Here is an 18,471-nt window from a genome sequence, read left to right as displayed (position 1 = left end):
TTTCACCCCAAGAGCTCGTTATCATATATTTAGCGAGACCGCACACGCTGCGTTTGCGTATGCAAGACAAGATATTAGTGTTAAATTATGTCAGTAATTAAGGTACGTATTTAAACGTACCTTAGAGGGGCTCAGAGAGGTTTCGGGGTGAATTCTGCACCTCCTTTTTCTCCCCAATCTGCTCTTTTCAGTGAGTTTTGCGAGAAGAGAATGTGACGATAAATTACAACAGGTCCATGTTGTGCCCATCGCTGACACAGGAGTCTCCACCGGAGCCGCAAACATATTGCCTGAACTTTTTAAATACCCCCCACCTACTAAAAAAAAAAACCCGACCCACGCGTGTTTCTACCCGAAGGGGAAATTCGGGGTCGCCAGTCAGGCAGACGCGAAAGGAAGGAGGCGCCCTGCTTTTGGAAATAAAGCGAGGGTTTTTTTAAAAAAAGAATAAAAAATGAACTTTACCTGCAAGAGGAGATGCCTGTTAGTTTCTCTCTCATGTTGATTTGAAGTCGTACAAACCTTTGCAAAGTTTCAGGAAGGAAATCAAGGCGCGGAAAAATACTCAACTCTCATCATTTCCGCTGTCAGAAAATGTGCCGCGGCTGAAGCCAATTGAACACGTTTCTTAGAAAACAACGAACAGAAGTGCCTTGCGTTATCATTTTTTTCTCTCTATCTGTTATCACTTCGGTTTTTCCTTTAATTAGTCATATTGCAACGGAGACATACTTGTATTGAAACTTCGGAGATAATGTAACCTTTCGCCTCCTGTTCTCTGAAGACGATAGTTTCCGATTCAGTAACCGAAACACGCAGAGCAGCAGATCTGCACTTCGACGGTTTATTATGTAAATGAGAAATACCTTAAATTACTAGAAAGAGTAAGCCTTAAGACCTTTTTTTATGACGTACTAGAAAACGGAGCATTAAAAATGCCCGAAAGTGACCCCTATCTGCAAGGTTCTGGAACTGAAAACTGGCCGTAGAGTAGCTAGCGGCATTTGTGCATTAATATTAAAGTTAGGCTCCCTTTTAGCTGTAATAAAGTCACATATTGATCGTGGGACAAAATATATCATGCAACATAATTCATCCAGGGCGTCTGACAGTGCAAGCGATTGCCCCCAGCTGGAAATTAGTCGTTAACGTTGAAGTCACGAGTTACGCCCTTGCAGAATTTAAAAAGCCAAGGGTGTTTTGTGGATGGTTTTAAGAATATTTCCAAACATTTTTATGATCACATCCCGATTTCCGCGGTGAAGGACACAGCTCTTTCCGAGCCAGTACTTCAGTGCTGTCGAGCCCCTGGGGATGTCGGTGAGGCCGGTATTTCTTCATGCAATGCAATACCCGAGTCTCTCTCCAGGCATGCAGGCCATGTGAGTGTGCACCGGGGTGTAGGAGCGCTGAGCCACACACAGGGAGAGGACGAGGCTGGGAGCAGCGCTTCCACAGCGTAGGAAAAGGATAAACTGGGACAGGGCTGTGCGTGACGTGTTGTTTTCGGTGCCGAACTCGAAGCCGCAGGTAGTTATTTCTTTGCAGCGAATTTAAGCTAAATTATAACGCATCGTGCAAAATAACGAATATGCGCTACACTTGCAGCCCAGCGCATGAGCTTAAAATAAGCTGCATTTGAGGAACAGCAATATATTCTTGTAAAAACCGCGTCGAATGAGGAAGAGCATTCGCACATTTAAATTCACACTTTTAAGGTTATTTATAAGGGTACTGATCTATGACCGCCGTCACGTCTTAAGTAGATTCGGTTTTTTTTTTTAATATGAAAGCCTTTGTTTCTGCTGACATTAAATCCGCAGGACATATGGATAGCTCGTACGATGATGTCATTTCCTGTGCTACAGTGCCCTCTGTCACCGCACTGGCGACTTGACCACTTTTTTTTTGTCCACATATAAAACTGCCACCTGTAGGTCTATCTGTGCTACTGCATATCACGGCTCCCAGCCTTTGTGATCCTTCACTGTCAGCTGTTCAGCCCCTGAACATTTTCCATAGTTTGTCTGCTACTATTATGTCGTACAGGATGCACAATCACAACAGTTCTTTAGTGTATATAATAAGTTATTATTAACATTGCTTTAATGCTGTTATTATTAGTTATTAGTTATTATTATTAGTTATTCCCCCCAGTTATATCTGTTCTAGATATCCAGTGCAACTTCAGGCTATTCTAATTCAGAACTCAAAATACACAATACATTTGTTCAGTTCATTACATTTTCAGGGCAAAACAGCCCAAGTTAAAACACTGGAAAGCAGAAGGACACTACTGGGCAGGCACCTTGTTTTAAATTAATAGGAAAGTTAAAGAAAAGGGCATTTAGGTAATGAAATAGAATAGCTATTTTTGAAAGTCCACTGTTATAAAAACTAGAACTCCTACACAGGCTATAATAGAGCATATGTGATACCAAAAGGCTCCTAGTTTGAAGTGTGGTCTCCTTGTGCCCTGTCCTTGGGATAACACACAAATTTAATGCCCTAACGTACTGTGATTCTGATAATAATATATCGAAGCAATCTTGCATGAAAGCCTTTTCAAATTACTTCTTGGCCATTATTAAGCTACAAAATGAAAATATGCCAGAGCTTTCTCTAAATTTACGGAAATTCCATAAAATGTGCGGAAATTCAAGAGGAATGTCTAGACAAATAAGCACCAGCAAGAGTTCCTGCTGTGTCTCCAATTGCAAATTAGTGTTACATTACTAATTTTATTTAACCCTTGCTTGTACTTTGAAGATCTTATATGAATTACAAATGAAGAAGTGTCCAACCAGTTGGATCTACTCAGACCCCTGGGCTAAAATGACCAAGATTGCACTGAATCATTAAATTGTCCCATCATACACCCACCGCCATGAAATTCTGGATTTTCTGCAATCAGTATTGCACACTGCTCCAGTGTGACACTCAAGGGAACAGATCTCATTATAGCACATCCTAACAAACAAGGAATGATATAGAGGGGTCACCTAAAACAAAAATAGATCTTAAAATCAGAACTAAATACATTTAAAATGTTTTCTTCAAATATGTCTTGAAGCTATCCCGCAGATAAATTGATCTAAAATCTGACATTCGATACTTGTTTAGTGATGTGTTATCAACATGTCAGAGTCAACTCCAAACACGCGTGTCAAGTCCTTCTGGCATCCCTGGGTATATGTATTAGTGCACAGGAGGAAGGGCAATAAAGTTCACAGTATTTTGATCCCGAAAATAAGTACCTTTCTACCAAAGGACAGAACCCGACAGGTAATAACTTAGTATTTTCTTTAGAAGAATGGATGATAGTTAATCTTAGAGTTAGAGTTAAAATAACTGGATCACAGCTGTTGATCTCTACAACAACAAAAAAGTAATCTGGTAACAGCTAATATAAAGATAACAGCTGCTGCAACTAGTGAACACTTTGATGAAGCCTGTTACTAAACACCAGGAGAATCACAAAGCCACCAACATGCATCATTCATAAAATAAAATAAACCGAAGCAGCTCTTGATAAGGTGTGGAAAAAAAAGTGCAATCAACTACTATCAGAGAAAATCAGGAAAATGGAAGATGAATCATGTAGAGCTGAACTCAAAATAGACAATGTAAGATTAAAACCTGCGATACCACATGTCGAATTGGTAAATAAACAGTTGGCTTCGAGTGGAGGCTCAAGTTACCATCATAAAACAACTGTGAAAAAGACAAATAATAATAGATGCCATTATCCTAAAATGAGAAGGACACCAGCTAGTTAATCATGTGAAATAATAGTTCATGACTCACCTTACACAGACACAGAGGTATAAGGTGTGAAGAAGATGAAAAAAGCTTCACAACCAATCCAGACACTACATCAGCCATTTATTTAGGACCCAGGGAGGGGAGCTACCTAAATACAGAGACTGGGCAAACTCAGCTTAAAGGAGGGATGTTTATTTATCTCCGGTTGTTTGCTTACAGTGGTTTAGAATCAAAGGGTTTTCAAAGAAAATGGTTCTGAGAGCAGCTCACTCCACTGTAGTTCCCAAGGTCTTCAGCATCGGAATCTGCCACAGTGCCTTCTTCAATCTCGCCACGATCCCTGCGAAAATCAATCCTGCGGCAGTCCTGCACTACGGAACATTTTAATACTCTATATATACACCTCTAAATAAACTTGTGTAGTTCCTACTCCTGCTGACCGATCCAGTCCCAGGAAAGTACTGGGGCTGTTGGATTGGAGAAAACCGCAAATAAAGTGAATCGCACAGATTGTGATTGTTCCTATTGAAAGAGGCAAATTAGAAATGCCGTTTAATGACAGATTACATGCAGAACTGTGGTAGAGGAGCCAGCTAAGATGAATCTCCCCGGAGCAGTGGCACAACAAGCTGCCAAGGCTAAGAAACACTCGTTGTAGACTTACGTCCCACTTGGGATAAAGAGGACTAAGTACTTTACATAAATTAAAAATTATTTCACAATAGTGTGTCCTGTATTATTCTTATCCTATGGATTTTTGGCTATTGCCCTGATTTGATTACCCTGTAGTTACAGAGAGGATCCTTTCTTCAGACTGCTGAAATTGCACATACACCCAACACTCACCATAACATGCCACATTTCTATAATCACTTTGTGCAGTTTAATCTACTGGTGAAACTAGACCCTTACATCGTTCTTGATGCTGAACTTATTCTAGTATGCATTGTGAACTTTACAAGTTTTGTTTCTGAAAACACAGACATTTCCCAGATGGATTCGATTTTATTTCAACATGAGTACTAAATGTATACACTAAGTACCATGATGCTTCTAACCAAAGAACATAAAAATGAAGTTGCATGAGTAAAAAATATTCACCCATCCTACCGCTGAATGATGGTACCAAGAATACTTTGTTTTCAATTAACTCCACTGGAAAGGGCCTTTTAAGTTAATTGGTCCATATTATTCTTTAGGTTGCACTTAAAAAAGACAATTACCATGACAAAGCTTGTACAAGCAAGAGTGAGGTCTAGTGTACAAGAACACTTACACAGAAACACACACTTTGTTTATACTATGAACTTCACAGCACCAACAGTAGAGCCAAGCACTGGACAAAGGACCAACGCAGCTCTCGATTAGAGCTCTGCAATTCACCAGCTCCCTGAATCCCCCCGGTCACATTTTCAATATATGCGGCCTATACTCTTTCCACCCGCACTCTGTAGCCAAGCACTGCAGCTGCTGGAATGCATGTCATTCGGCATTTGGCTGAATGACAGACAAACCAGCTCTTGTAACAGTGCCTTCATGGCTGATCAGGAAACCAAATACACAGTGGCATTTAAATAAAGAGATGATAAGCCCTAAAAGACTTAAACCAGGGATACCAACCTTCAATCTTTGGGGGCAGCAAGGTCGTCTACTTTTTACCAAAATGAAAGCAATGTTGATTTGAGTATTTTCCATACACTAATATGCTCTTATCAATGTTGCTGCCAATTTAAATTTCGTACCTCAAGCAAATTTAGAGTCTTTATAAAATATCATTTTACCCAATTAATCAAATCCTCAGATCAATTAGGTAATTGAAAGTTCACCTGTAAAATTAGGTGAACACACCTCAGCCTCCCTTAAATTGACTTTGGAAAGACAAATATGGCTAATATGTTTGTGCGCTGCACATTTCAATAACTATTGTATTCTCACGTACCAAGAGCATGTATCCTCTATTCTAAGAACACTTTATAAAACAGCTTGTTTAAAGGCATTTCAATACATCCCCACTTGTGTATAATGAAGCAGGAAAAGAGAAACATCAAAATAATACAGCATTTAAAACAAAGAAAAAAAAACTTGGATTTGAATAAGCACCTTTTAACCACACCTTAAGGGCACAGAAACATTAACGCCATTGAGGAGTGAATGAGAGGATTTAACCATTATTGTGGAACTACATTTAATAAAGGCAGTTCTTCACCAATTACTGATCTTACTGATACTCTGAGCTCAGGTTCACCAGTATCAAATACTGTTTTAAAACGGTTAAAAACAGACATGCTTAGGAAAATATAAAATTCCCTTCATTGTAAACCACACATATAGACGTATTGTAGACCTTTTAAGCACAGAGGTTATTTATTACTGCTGAGTTACAGTTCAGCATTACAAGTGAACTGTCATTCAGCCAGTCTTTCTGCTGGCTCAAATGTTTTGCTACTTCAGCCAGTGTCGTACAACAAATAGGTAAACAATGCATGGCTCTGTTAGAGTGAAAAGGCACATTTTGAACTTGAGTGCTTTAAAGGCCAATGATATCAACACATTCAGCAAAAAATGCATATTGATTGTTTGACAGTCCTGAAACCAAGATTTTTACAAAGGGTGTTAATAAATGTGTAACATAGTGACACACCTGCAGAAGCGCTCACAGATGAAATGTTTCTCCTTCCTTCTTTTCAACATGTAATTAATAATACGTCGGTTTAACTTTGCTCCAGAGTAAATGCTTCTGTTTCTGTAATGTACCTCAGTTAGGAGAGATAGTTTAATATTGAATTTTAGGCAACAGAACACAAAGTGATTGTACAAATGGACCATGAAGACCAAGACGTTTTTGAAACAAGTTAGGGATAAAGTATTAGAGATGCACAGATCAGGAGAAGGTTACAAGAAAATGATTAGCGAATGCAGTTTCCTCCCGCAGTCCAAAGACATGCTGGTGGGTTAACTGGCTTCTGGAAAATTAGCCCTGGTGCGAGTGTGAGTGTGTGTCTGTGTCTGTGTCTGTCGGCCCTGGGATGGACTGGGGTCCTGTCCAGGGCGTACCCCGCCTTGCGCCCTTTGCATGCCTGGACAGTCTCTGGCTCCCCCATGGCCCTGAATTGGAAGAAGCTGTTAGAAGATGGATGTTGGATGAACCACTAAGCTGTTCATGCAAACTCTGGTCCATTTTGACATGCTTTTATGTGTGGTAAAGACCTTAGACGTGACTTTGTTCTTGCCTTTCTGAAGACTCACATAAAATGAGGATTAGTGGAAACTTGACTCTCATTCAGGTGGGAATTCATCTGCTAGCACTGATCTTCCAGATGACCCCTAGCACAAAGCCAACACGCTGAATAAAAACAGGCACAAAGCACAAAGTGCCCACAGCAGCACGTGCAAAAATGCCTTGTTGAAAAAGTTCAGATGTGAACATTATTTAGGCTGCGGTTATCTGGATGGCATTTAATCAACCCATTTAAGTGCCATTTACTCAACCCACCAGCAGACAAATTAATTGTGAAAAGTGTTGCATGATATTTGAAACAACAGTCTACAGTCACACATAAACACACTAGGAAAGATGATAAGATGTCATACTCTGCACAAAGGAGAGGGCTCCCATACCAAATATCAATTCACAATAATGGTGCATTGTTTGTAATCACCAGCTGTGTGGTTCCCGCTGGTATGTCTTAAGTGTTTCCATAATTATTTCCAGTACCGCAGATGTAGAATACTGTATAGGATCTTTTTCTCGGATGCTTCTTTATTGCTGAAGTTTAAAACCAGAGAATCTTTAAAACAGTGTTAAGTTAAAAAAAACGCAATGGAAAATTCACTACTGTGCTAGCTTACTAATAGTGTCCACAGTAATGACAGGTTTCATTCTAAAAAAAAAAAATACAAGGCTTCTAAAAATACTTCTGTGCAAAACGGACTGAGACATTTTCATGTGATATTACACCTTCTTTCCATCTCTATAAATACAGCACGCAGATCTTAACTTTTCTCTGTAAACATAAAAAAAAAAAACACGTGAGGGGAAAAACAATTGCTCACCCTTCTACGTGTCGGTCTCACTTACTTCATTTCTTCCTTAAAAAAAAAAACGAGCTGGGGGCGGGAGCGTAGCCAGACCTCACTGGCTCTGCTGCCATTCGGTCCTGAGGTCCGCGATCTCCTTGCCGTACCAGTCGTGCAGCTTCGAGAAGCAGACCGTGCCCGGGGACACGGGGCTCTCCAGCGAGGCGGTCTTCCTGCGGGGAGGGACCGGGGGGGGCCGAGCGCCGTCCTCGCTCACGTTCTCGTACGGCGGCGGGATCCGAGATCCATGGACGGCGCACGCTGGGTACCCGTTCGGCGCCTCGGCCGGCCTGTTCCAGGAGACGCCGTTCTCCTTGGCGTGGGCGCTGGGCAGGAGGAGCACCTCTTCCTGCTGGGAGCAGCTGTAGGTGGCCTGCAGCCCGCCCGCGGGGCCCAGCGTGGTGACACCGGCCGCCGCCGCCGCCGCGGGCTTGCCGCGCGCCGCCGGTCTCTTCTGGGGCCGGTGCAGAGACCGCATCTCCTCCAGCTGCTTCTCCAGCTCCCGGACCACCAGCCTCATGTAGTCGAAGCTGGCCCGCGACAGCGCCTTCACCCAGGACTCCATGGCCGCCTGGCTCTCGGCTGCCATCTTGTAGACGCGGGACTTGGCACAGTCGAACTTGACGGCGAAGGCGTACTCCTCCGAGGACTCGCACAGCTCCACCGTGCAGCCCTCCAAGATGATCACCCCGATAGGCTCCTTGCTGTCCCTGTCCTCGAAGTAGAAGAGCATGTTGCCCTTCAGGACAAACCAGCGCCGGATGTAGGCCGTGTTGCGCTCCCCCTTCTTGAACAGGAACCCCGTCTTGTCCGGAGGGGAGTCACAGGTGGCGTAGTGCACCACGCTGCGCTCGTTCAGCTTCATGGCTGCGCTGCCTACAGCTCTGCAGACAATAAGAAAATACGTGAAAGGAGATTTTCTCTCAGAATATTTATCGCAGTATTTTCAGAAGGTGCAGCCACGAAGGGTAAAACAGTTCGTTTATGTCAGAGCTACTTTGCTAATACACACAAGTTCCAAGTGTAGGAACCATATACCAATTTGCACTCCTCCAGGGGAAAACAAGCAGAACAATAGAAATAAAGTGACTTCAGAACAAAAAATTAGCCAATGCAAAAATAAAGCACATGCATGCCACTCCTGGGGCTGTGGTCCGGCTTTAAGAAATAGACTGGATTACTTTCCACATTCAGGACAAGTCTTGGTGCTGTTCCAACTCTTCTGCTGCGCTCTGCCTTTTCAGCTCATTGCCCATCTGTCCAACACTTACTGACGCTTTGGACTCTCAGTGAAAGTCAGGTCAGTTTCAGACAATGTCAAAGGACTGACACAGCTAAAGAGATAAACTCAGAAAAAACACTGCTTCCAAGTCTTCAAACATATCTGGGGGTAAAATAAACTTACTGTATCTTTAAAAGAAACTTACCACTATGCATGTTCTTTTCCAGTAAAAAAATAAAATAAGCAGAATAATAAATTGGATACCGATTATATATTTAGTGTCACTCTGATTAAGTGATCGTTCAAAACTGTCTTTGATGCACTTGAGTGACTGTTCAATAAAATGTCAGTCTAACTGCTACAAAAAGTCTTGTTTTTCTTATGATCATTTGTTGCAATGATTTCTGAAGCTTCTGAAACTGAAAAAGGGGACATTGTTAATGGCTGTTACATATTCAAAACCAGTCTCACCTGATCTGGGCCAACTAGACTGTGGAAATTGGGGGATATATAGAAGGAAAACTGAATACTTCTACATTTCCAAAACAAAGGAACATAAATGTTCCTAATTCTGAAAGGCACTTCCTACACTGGGGAGAGTATTGTATAAAAATGTATAATTTGCGTTGTTAATATTATTAATTATAAAAGAGAAAGAAACATTTCTACAAATCTCTGACCATTGAACCTCACTTAAAGTGAAGAAACTTTTTCAATTGAACAATTTCCAAGTGTAACAATAATTTAGATATCAGACAAACAGTGAAACTAATTTGTAAGTTCCTTTTTTGGGGTAAATTTAAGTGCACTGTAGTCGTGAAGTGTCATAGTACAAGCAGTCCCCATTATAAATCACAGTGCTATACCTTGTTTCACATTGACATTTATAAATTAAGGAACTCGACTGAAAAAAATCTCTGCACTTAAATAGTTTTTCAACACATCAAAAGCCAGCAGTTTAGGTGGTTTGTGGATTATTTTGCTCTGGAAATTAAAAATGATAGTGAACACTAAAATCTAACATTTCACATTGTTCTTCATGTAGACAAAGCTGTTCCACAAGACTTAGATTTGAATCGTTATGCCCCAATACTAAATTTGAGTTCTTATCTCGCAACACATCTCTGATCCAAGGTGTGATCACTAACTTTAAATGCATGAACAATGCATTAAAAAAATCTATCCCGAAGCAGTGATTAACATTGTTGATTTCGACGAGACCATGACTCAGGAGTTGCTGATGCTATTTATCTATTTCTATTCAATTTTTTTAGGAGTTATAGATACATTAAAAGCACACACAGGCAACCGAACTGCATGATGGGGATGTATCTCTAATTGATTACATTATTCCTTATGGATATTAATTCCCCTAAATCATTTCACTGCATTATTTAGAAACATAACCTGGACTTATAACAGAATCCTCTATAATAAATTTGTTTAGCCACAAGTGAACACACACTCAGTCTAAATTAAGGTCCCTAACCTGACTCTATTCCAATAATTCTTATGGGAAAAGCCTCTTACCTGCTTTGAGCCGCATAGCACAGTATATGCTCTTACAGTCTCTAAACGCTCCTTTTTCATATTGTTATGATTCATTTTCTGTCACTCCTGCTCTCCAGAGGGTATAACCACACCACAAACTTTAAAGTAAGATCATTTAGATCATTTTCACAGGTGTAGTGGACAGACCTCATTATTATACCCATGAAGCATCATGGCCATATGAAATAAAAGCAGGTCTACTCACGTTTCTTTTCCATTTCCTGAAGCACACGGACACTACGGAGCAGCCAAGGGGCCTAAGGACACTCACAGCGCCCAACACCAGAGGAGGCAGGACTGCTCATTCTCCTCTGCTCCGTGCTGAAAGAGGGAGCACACAGCGGGCTCTGACACACCGGAGGAACAAAATGGTGGGGGAAGAACAGCTCCTTTTTCCACTGAACAAAACAGGCAAAGGGCAGCAACATGACGCCACGCAGCTCCTGCAATCACTTTGTTCTCACACTCCAGAGCTTACAGCACAAAAATGCTTACATGTTTATCGAAACATACAGACCCTGACTAGAAGTTCATCACCTTGACAGATGCCACTCTCACTTCCTCCATGGAACCGGTTTCCACAGTTCCTCCCTTCTCTCTGGCTGCATGAGATCACCCTGTACACACACACTCCCAGAAGGAGATTCACAGAGGGTCTTGATCTGATGAGTGCTACAGTACATCAGGAAACCCAAACCTCCTCTCTTCTCACAGCAATAAAACATCGATTTTGCAGGTCAAAGCAGGTCTCTAGGAACCAGGGCAAAACCCATGGCAACACAGGAGTTACAGGCAAACTCCACATGGAAGGAGCAGAAATAAACGTTCCGGTAAGCTACTGTTTATTTTCTGCAGAACCGAGTAAGAGTGGTTCATTTTTTATCCAAACAGTTATAGTTCAAGTTAGTTTGGGAGTGTTCATTACTTAGACGCAACTGAAAACAGTTACCAGGTCATAAGAACATAAGAAATGTTAACAATGAGAGGATGTTGTTCTGGTCATCTGGACAATCGGTAGTTAGTAGGTTACTGATGCAAGGGATCACATCCCGACCTTTCTCGAAGGAAGCCAGGACATTGGCTTCAGCCACATGGTATGGTGGTTTGTTCTCAACTCCCTCAGTCCCACAAGCGTTTGGGGAGAGATGTGACTAAAAAAAGATTCAGGAGTCCGAGGCCATTGGAACATTTATAGGATATTCAGGATCACCTGAGACAGCATTTTCCACCTCCACAAACCAAGCACGGTTGAGTTGAGTGGATGGGCTTTCTTGTGGAAGAACTGTGTGCCGCTTCCCTCTTGCAGAATCCAGACATTGCCGGACGGTGGACCCGTCCCGGCCACACGCAGCGCCTTATTATAAAGTGACTGTACACTGACGTTTTCATTTTTTTTTGTGCACTATGTGTACTTGCTAGCGACATTAGTACAATGGGATGACTTCCGTCTGATCTTTCAGGTAACTGACAAGATTCTGCTCGTTTGAAAATCTCTGGTTATACAGTGTTCCGCGGACTATCTACCTATAATTATTTCATTATCTCTGATCACTCGTTTATTTACTATTTAACCAGTTTAATCATACTTAGCCTTCAGGGCGTTACAACATTAAGCGCTGTCTGACACACATCCATTCGTGGCTCGGCTACTGGTTTGAGCTTAATTAAGCCATTTCTCGCCCTGTGAACCCAAGACACACACAACGTGCGTCTCTCGACACATTTGCGTTTATTTATCTCGGCTACAGATAAAGTTTCGCTTTCCACGGATTCTACACACGTCCTTTAAGATATGAAAGAATGACACACTTGGTTACTTTTTCAGATCTTGCTTTCTGAGGTGTGAGATGTGTGAAATGTGTGATACACACATTTCTCCTAGCGTGAGAACATTACTTAAAACTTAATTACTCAGTGCAAGAAAGAAATTCTTGTATTAACATCATTCCAGTGTTACACGTATAGTGCATGTACTGTAGCTCCAAGAATACTTACAGGATTTTTCCATTGTGACCACAAAAAATAGCTCCACTAAGTAACACGAAATTAAAACGTCTTCCTTAACGTTGCTCCGATGTAACACGTTAGACATTTTAAACCGAATCACAGCAACAACAAAAAAGTTGTATTTGTTTTTCTCGATTCCTGCGAAAACAAAAGATCTCGTGTGTCCAGCGCTGGCTACATTTTATAAATACCCCGATGATCACACATGCGCAGTTTTGTTTCTGTTTTCATTTTCAGGAACAAAAAAAAAAGTCAAACGCAGTGATTCCTAAAAAACACAGACCAGCGGATTACTTGGTAGAGTGCAACAGACTTTTTTTTTTTACAATAGATAACCATGCATTTTTTTTAAAAAAAGCCTTCATGTTTAGAACGGGGCAGTAAACTTACTCGGTCCGCCGAAGCAGGCGGCTCCTCCGGCTCGCTGTCGGCGCTGCGGGCGGGGGGGCCCGTCAAGGACGGAGGGAGACATGTGTCGGGGCTTGGGATTTCATCACAGCGCCTCACTCCGTGCCATGCACGCCAACGGGTTGTTTTTCGCCTCGTTAACCCACCCCACCCGGGCACAGACGATCTTACGGAGCAGTTTTACTCGGGCACTGAACTGAACTGATGACACGTCCCCCTTTTTCCTGTCTCTGGCGCTGATGCGCGTCACATGACTGGAGTTTCGACCAGGATGAAGTCGGGGAAATGCCAGAGGCAGACTTTGCGATGGAAGTCCTTCAGACCCTGTTTAAGACGCAGCGCAACGCGGCTGTGCCGACCGCATTTCTGTTTCTTCCTGCCTGCCAGAATAAGCAAGAGGGAAGAGCGCAGTTCTCCTGCAGCCTTAGTGTTTGCGGAGCACTCGTAGACTCCGCTCTTTGTAGTTATTTCAATGGCAGAAGCACTGCTGACAAGTCTGAACAAAATACAGTGTTCATAATTCAAATTGCTAGTATGTTTATACATATATATGTATTCATCTTTCATTTCAGGATTGCAAGGTAATACAGGAAGTCTCAGTTTCTGGTCTTGAAGAGCCCCTGTCCAGGAGGTTTTATAGAATACCATCAAACCTGGTCTACTTCTAAAGTCCTTGAACGATTTTAGACTATAATTAAAATAATTAATTGAAGAGATCACTTGGGCTAAAAGAATCTGAATTCCTTCCCTCAAGGACCACAGTTCTATCCATTTTCTAACTGCTTCTTCCAGTACAGGGCCACATGAACATGGAACATGGGGAGAACGTACAAACTGCACACACAGCACCCCAGGTCCAGAAGTGAACCCAGGACACCAGCTCTGCAAGACAGCAGTGCTGACCACTGCACCAGCATGCCACCCACCTATTCCTTGGAAAAAAGAAAAAACCTTGCTTACTTGTTTTCAATGTTTAGAAACTCGAGATTTACTAGATTGAGGCTTTCCAAAATCAGGGTTGTAGGTCTAACATGCTGCCTTGTCATCCTCTGCTTCTTCTTATTAAAATGACCAGAAAGTATCCACACGCTCCAGAAGGCTTTATAAACATGGTCTCTAATGGGACACAGAATGTGAAACTTTAGCCCCCGTTTACACTGATATGAGGTATAATTAGATTAACTCGATGATACAGGAGAACAGTCACTGCAGTTCATGAAAGCATTTAGCAGTCCTGGCCTACAGGAGAAAGCATTTGAGATGCCATTGCAGAAACACGTCTGACAACCTTTTCAATCAAACAAATATTTTTCCTGTTTAGTGAATTGCCTCTTAGCCACTGTTTTGCACCTCACAGACTTCTCCGTCGCAACACAAACAAACAACAAAAACATTAGGCTGCCGTCGCGTCATCCAGGTGGGGCTGCACACTGGTGGTGGTGGAGGGGATCCCCATTACCTGTAAAGGGCGTTGAGTGGACTGTCCAGAAAAGCGCTATATAAGTGTAAGCAATTATTAAGGAATTATTAATTAGGGTAAAAAAACATTATGAGAAACAGTCACATTTTGAAAAGGATTTTTTTTAGCTTTATTTGGAGTGACAGAGGTGGCACAACAGCAGGGTGACTGGAGAGCTCCCCTGTTTCCACAGCAGGGGCATCACAGCACTGCATTATGGGTGGAGGGAGTGGGTGCATCGAGCATACTGCCTCTCGTTGCTCTGGCAACAATCACATGATCCAGGTTTGCTAGTGTAAGAGAACAGCCTGGACTTCACAGAGAAAGACAACTTCAAACTCACACTCGTGCTGCACTGCTACTGCATAAGTCCCACTGCCCTGTGAAAATCAAAATGATCACACAAATTTCACAACTCTGTCACCACTGAGGTATGCAATTCCAAAGATATCTCACGGAGTACTTTCTCTGTCTTGCACAGAATTGAAATGATTTCAAAATGATACAATAAATATAATTTTTAACAATTCACTAGTACAGATTTTGATTCAGGATTGTACACAGACGAACACAGTTTCAGCCCATTATCTAGGTATTCAAATAAATAAATAAGCACAACAAGAAAGAAGAAAGATCATGGTCATTTAAAAATCCATTATGTGTAATAAGAGCTGCGAAAATTGTAATAGCTGTGAAAATATGACCACCCAGAAGAACATATAGTACAAACATATATACGACAATGTACAGGCAACAGTTTTTATTCTTACACCAAAGAAGGAGCCTGAGGACAGAACAAAAACGTATCCCCCAAGATATGTTTCCATGCTTTAATGCTGAAACACAAGCAGCGAAGGACAAATGGATACCACACTTTCACAGCAAAACCCTGGGAGCTACAGTAAAGGTGTCCCAGACAACTCTGCCCAGCCATGATTTACTGTTACTCTGCTAGCTGCAGCAACCTGCACTGCAAAGGAACATCTCCATGGCTTCAGCTACTCAAAACTCCCTCAGACATTTCTATCCTTCACAGTGATGGGGCAAGAGGAATATGTGAATAAACACCCAGGTGTTTCAAGTTCAAAGTTAATTAAGGTTAAGGGGCTTCAGAGTGCAAAAACCTTCCAAGTCTTTTGCATGGCATATACTGTAGGTTTGGCTACAGTTTGGAGATTGCAAGCTGGACTCCAGAACATACTATGAGACAGCATGGACCCAATTCGTGCCAGAGGTCTGCTTCAGTAAGGGCAGCCCTCTCAGTCTGGCTGTGGCTGGTAACTAGGGTAGCTAGTTTAAAGGAAGGATCTGGCTCAATGACTGAGTCTTCAGGAACAGATTGCTAGTCTCCCCGTGCTGTTTAATAAGTTTAATAAGGAAGTCCATCCACCCATCAATGTTCTACCCACTTTCCCAGCAAGAAAGAGACACAAGGCATGATACACCCTGGACAGGACTCCAGTCCATTGCAGGGCAGACAGACACCAACACCACAGGGCCCGTCTTCCCAGAAGCCAATTAACCTACAGCATGTCTTTGGATTGCGGGAGCAAACCAGAGCACAGGGCAAAAGACCCATGATGACGCAAGGAGAACACACAAACTCCACACAGTAACCCAGCAATTGAGCCAAGGGCCACAGTGCTGCGAGGCAGCAATGCTAATCACTGTGCCACCAAGCTGCCCTTAATAAGGAAATGTGTTATTTAAATTGGCTGGAAAATAATAGGCCTGTTCTTAGTCAAGAATGATCAAGCAAAGGGAACTTAACTTTAAAAATGTTCATGTTCTGCATGTGACACAAATGTGCCCAGCAGTGCAAGCAAAGTAAGTTTAAAGTCTTTTAAAATGGGAAGCTTTTCTTCTCCTTTAAACCATTTTTTAGGATTCTCCTGTGCCCCCATTTAAAACAGAGCACTACTAGTAATGATGGGACTGAAATCTTCACCTTCATCACTGTCAAATTATGACCATTACGTTCTTTGCTGTTGGTTTTTAATATTTTTTCTGTGTTTTGAGGCGAAGTCTAGGTTATTCTTTATTATAAACACAATGATATTACCAGAAAAATGTATGCATAAGTTCTGAAGTGCAGGTAATAATGACACAACTCCATAGTAAAGAATTAGAGTTCAATTCACCATTCAATGAGCTGTGTCAGTGCTGCACCTTCTCTGCCAAAATCATTATATTGACACTGAGCTGCCCACCCGACAGAATGAGCATTGATTTGCAGAGACTAATTAGGTTCCAGTTATTGATAAGTTCACTGCGCCGCTGGATCATTTTTTATATGGCTTGATTGTTATTTTTAATGAAAGGTTCAGTAGCGCAACAAGAGAAACGACTGAATAAGGTACAGTACCTGAATCAATTACCTACTGACTATCAAACAGGCTAGATGGGCCAAATGGCTTTCACTTGTTTTTATGTTCTTATAGCACAGCTTTACACAACATCTACTACATGTGAACAACACCTGCCGCGGTACACCGTGCTGGAAGGTTCACTAGGAGTTACACTTGTTACTCAACCTACAGCTATTGAAACTGGTGCCTTTCTATTTCAGTGCGAGTGAGAGAAGAGGGTAGGGCTCCATTTTCATAGAGGCACCGATGTCAGCTTTATTTGCCTCTGAGATGCACTTACTGTGGGAATAACCACTATATAAAAGAGTCACATACAACTTGGATTTGATTACTTGATTGTCATGAAATTCTAAATGCCAATAAACATAGTGGCAAAATAAAAAACAATTCTCAGAAAAAACTGCATTAAGGTAGCATTATTACTAGCCTTATTTCAAGATCTCATGCAGTCAGACATTTCTGATTGACGTCTTGTGCAAATGTTCAATGACAGAAAAAATGTCATCATATCACCAGTGTATGAGACTAGTAAAACTAAAACCAAACTTTTCTGGAAACATTCACATATTTTGCAATACTGACAGAAACTCACCAAATTTGTATGAACAGACACGTGTAAAAAACCTGGCATTTTTCTTGTATTCCAGGAACAGGGAGCCAGGAGGTGAAAAAAAGGATGGTCGAGACAGTGAGGTAAGAGGAGGGATAGAGACACAGACAGGAGGAAGCAGAAGGAATGTGTTCAGATGGTAGAGAATTGTTGAGGACAGTCACAGAAGCAGGAGGCCTACTTTTCTCCTGACTCATGTGGTGTCAGGAATTCGTCACTGGAGGAAGCGGAGCAGACCGCTCGGAGCATGTCAAAGTGGCAAGCCAGACTCCACGGGGCCTGGACCCCGCTCCTTATCCCAGGACGTGGGGCCTGTCACAACGCCGGATCCTGGCGCTCGCCTGAAGCCTTCCACCCAGAGGCAGGACCCTCAGAGGGCCCGCGTTCCCTGGCGGCGCCGGGGCTGGGCAGGTCCTCTGGGGCGTTGACTTCGATGCTGGGAGTGCTGGGGCTGCCGTCGGGGTCCTGCGGGAGGGGGCAGCAGGTGTCGGGGGACTCGTCGGACTCGCAGACGAGGCGCTCCCTCTTAGCGCCGGTGCGGGGCGAGGGGCTGCGGGCGCCCGTCTCCCGGGAGTGAGGGCGCAGGTTGAGGCCCTGCAGCCGGGGCAGCGCCGGGCTGCGGCTGCGGCTCCGGCGGCCCCTCTGCTTGGCCTTGCCGGGGCTGGGGCTGCGGGACTTGGGCCGCAGGAGCACCACGGTGCTGTCGTCCTCCGAGCTGAAGTCCGAGCTGTCGGAGGGGCTGGAGCTGGGGGTGGAGCTGGGCAGGGAGATCTGCGGGGGGAGAGAGACACTGCTGCACGCTCACGCTGCTTCAACACCGTCAGAGAAGCACGAGCGCCACAGAGACAGGCAGTGCTGGACAGGCCTGAATTCACGCGGGGAACCGCGAACTTGCGAAACACCTTTATGTAAAGACCCAAGGTTCCAGCGTAAGAAAAAACACTGCTTTTGCAGTCTTTTCTGAATTCTAAAGGAACAAGGCTGCAGAGTAATCCGTTTGTTC

General features: G+C 42.9%; 3 protein-coding genes and 1 long non-coding RNA gene across 8 annotated transcripts in view; 1 reads left to right on the top strand and 3 right to left on the bottom strand.

The window, feature by feature from the left end:
* Positions 1-1,292, bottom strand: part of sh2b3 (SH2B adaptor protein 3) — a 69,978-nt gene extending 68,686 nt beyond the window's left edge. Inside the window, exon 1 of one of the 2 annotated variants that reach the window (XM_088617667.1) lies at positions 466-1,292. Coding sequence is in view for 1 of the 2 variants with exons in the window: in XM_088617665.1 (XP_088473791.1) it covers positions 121-249 (129 nt within the window). In the remaining variant the exon portion in view is untranslated. Of the gene's footprint in view, positions 1-120; positions 277-465 lie in introns of those variants that run through there. The other variant, XM_088617665.1, reaches the window with a different exon arrangement.
* Positions 1,293-3,864: 2,572 nt separating this feature from the next.
* On the bottom strand, positions 3,865-13,465 carry pheta1 (PH domain containing endocytic trafficking adaptor 1). Of its 3 annotated transcripts, none has more exons than XM_088618585.1 (3): positions 13,013-13,414; positions 10,821-10,936; positions 3,865-8,726 (listed from the first exon to the last, which is right to left on the bottom strand). In XM_088618585.1, the coding sequence occupies exon 3, from the start codon at positions 8,705-8,707 to the stop codon at positions 7,898-7,900; it is 810 nt and encodes a 269-aa protein (XP_088474711.1). In that variant the 5' UTR covers positions 8,708-8,726; positions 10,821-10,936; positions 13,013-13,414; the 3' UTR covers positions 3,865-7,897. The 3 variants fall into 3 exon arrangements, with proteins under 3 accessions (XP_088474711.1, XP_088474712.1, XP_088474713.1); XM_088618586.1 differs by lacking the exon at positions 13,013-13,414 and adding an exon at positions 12,611-13,004; XM_088618587.1 differs by lacking the exon at positions 10,821-10,936 and having other exon boundaries at positions 13,013-13,465.
* LOC148641776 (uncharacterized) lies at positions 10,987-15,016 on the top strand. Its single transcript, XR_015929871.1, has 2 exons — positions 10,987-11,445; positions 13,823-15,016. It is a non-coding gene; the product is annotated as an uncharacterized LOC148641776 (long non-coding RNA).
* Positions 14,596-18,471, bottom strand: part of LOC148641775 (inositol polyphosphate 5-phosphatase K-like) — a 38,593-nt gene continuing 34,717 nt past the window's right edge. For both annotated transcript variants that reach the window (XM_088618583.1, XM_088618584.1), the window contains one exon: positions 14,596-18,239. In XM_088618583.1, coding sequence (XP_088474709.1) covers positions 17,784-18,239 — 456 coding nt within the window. In that variant the 3' untranslated portion in view covers positions 14,596-17,783. The remainder of the gene's footprint in view (positions 18,240-18,471) is intronic.

Source organism: Lepisosteus platostomus, chromosome 24 (assembly GCF_059453375.1).
Source record: "Lepisosteus platostomus isolate fLepPlt1 chromosome 24, fLepPlt1.hap1, whole genome shotgun sequence".
Taxonomy (NCBI): Eukaryota; Metazoa; Chordata; class Actinopteri; order Semionotiformes; family Lepisosteidae; genus Lepisosteus; species Lepisosteus platostomus.
The sequence above is the reverse complement of the archived record's forward strand: the minus strand, read 5'-3'. Positions and strand labels throughout refer to the sequence as shown.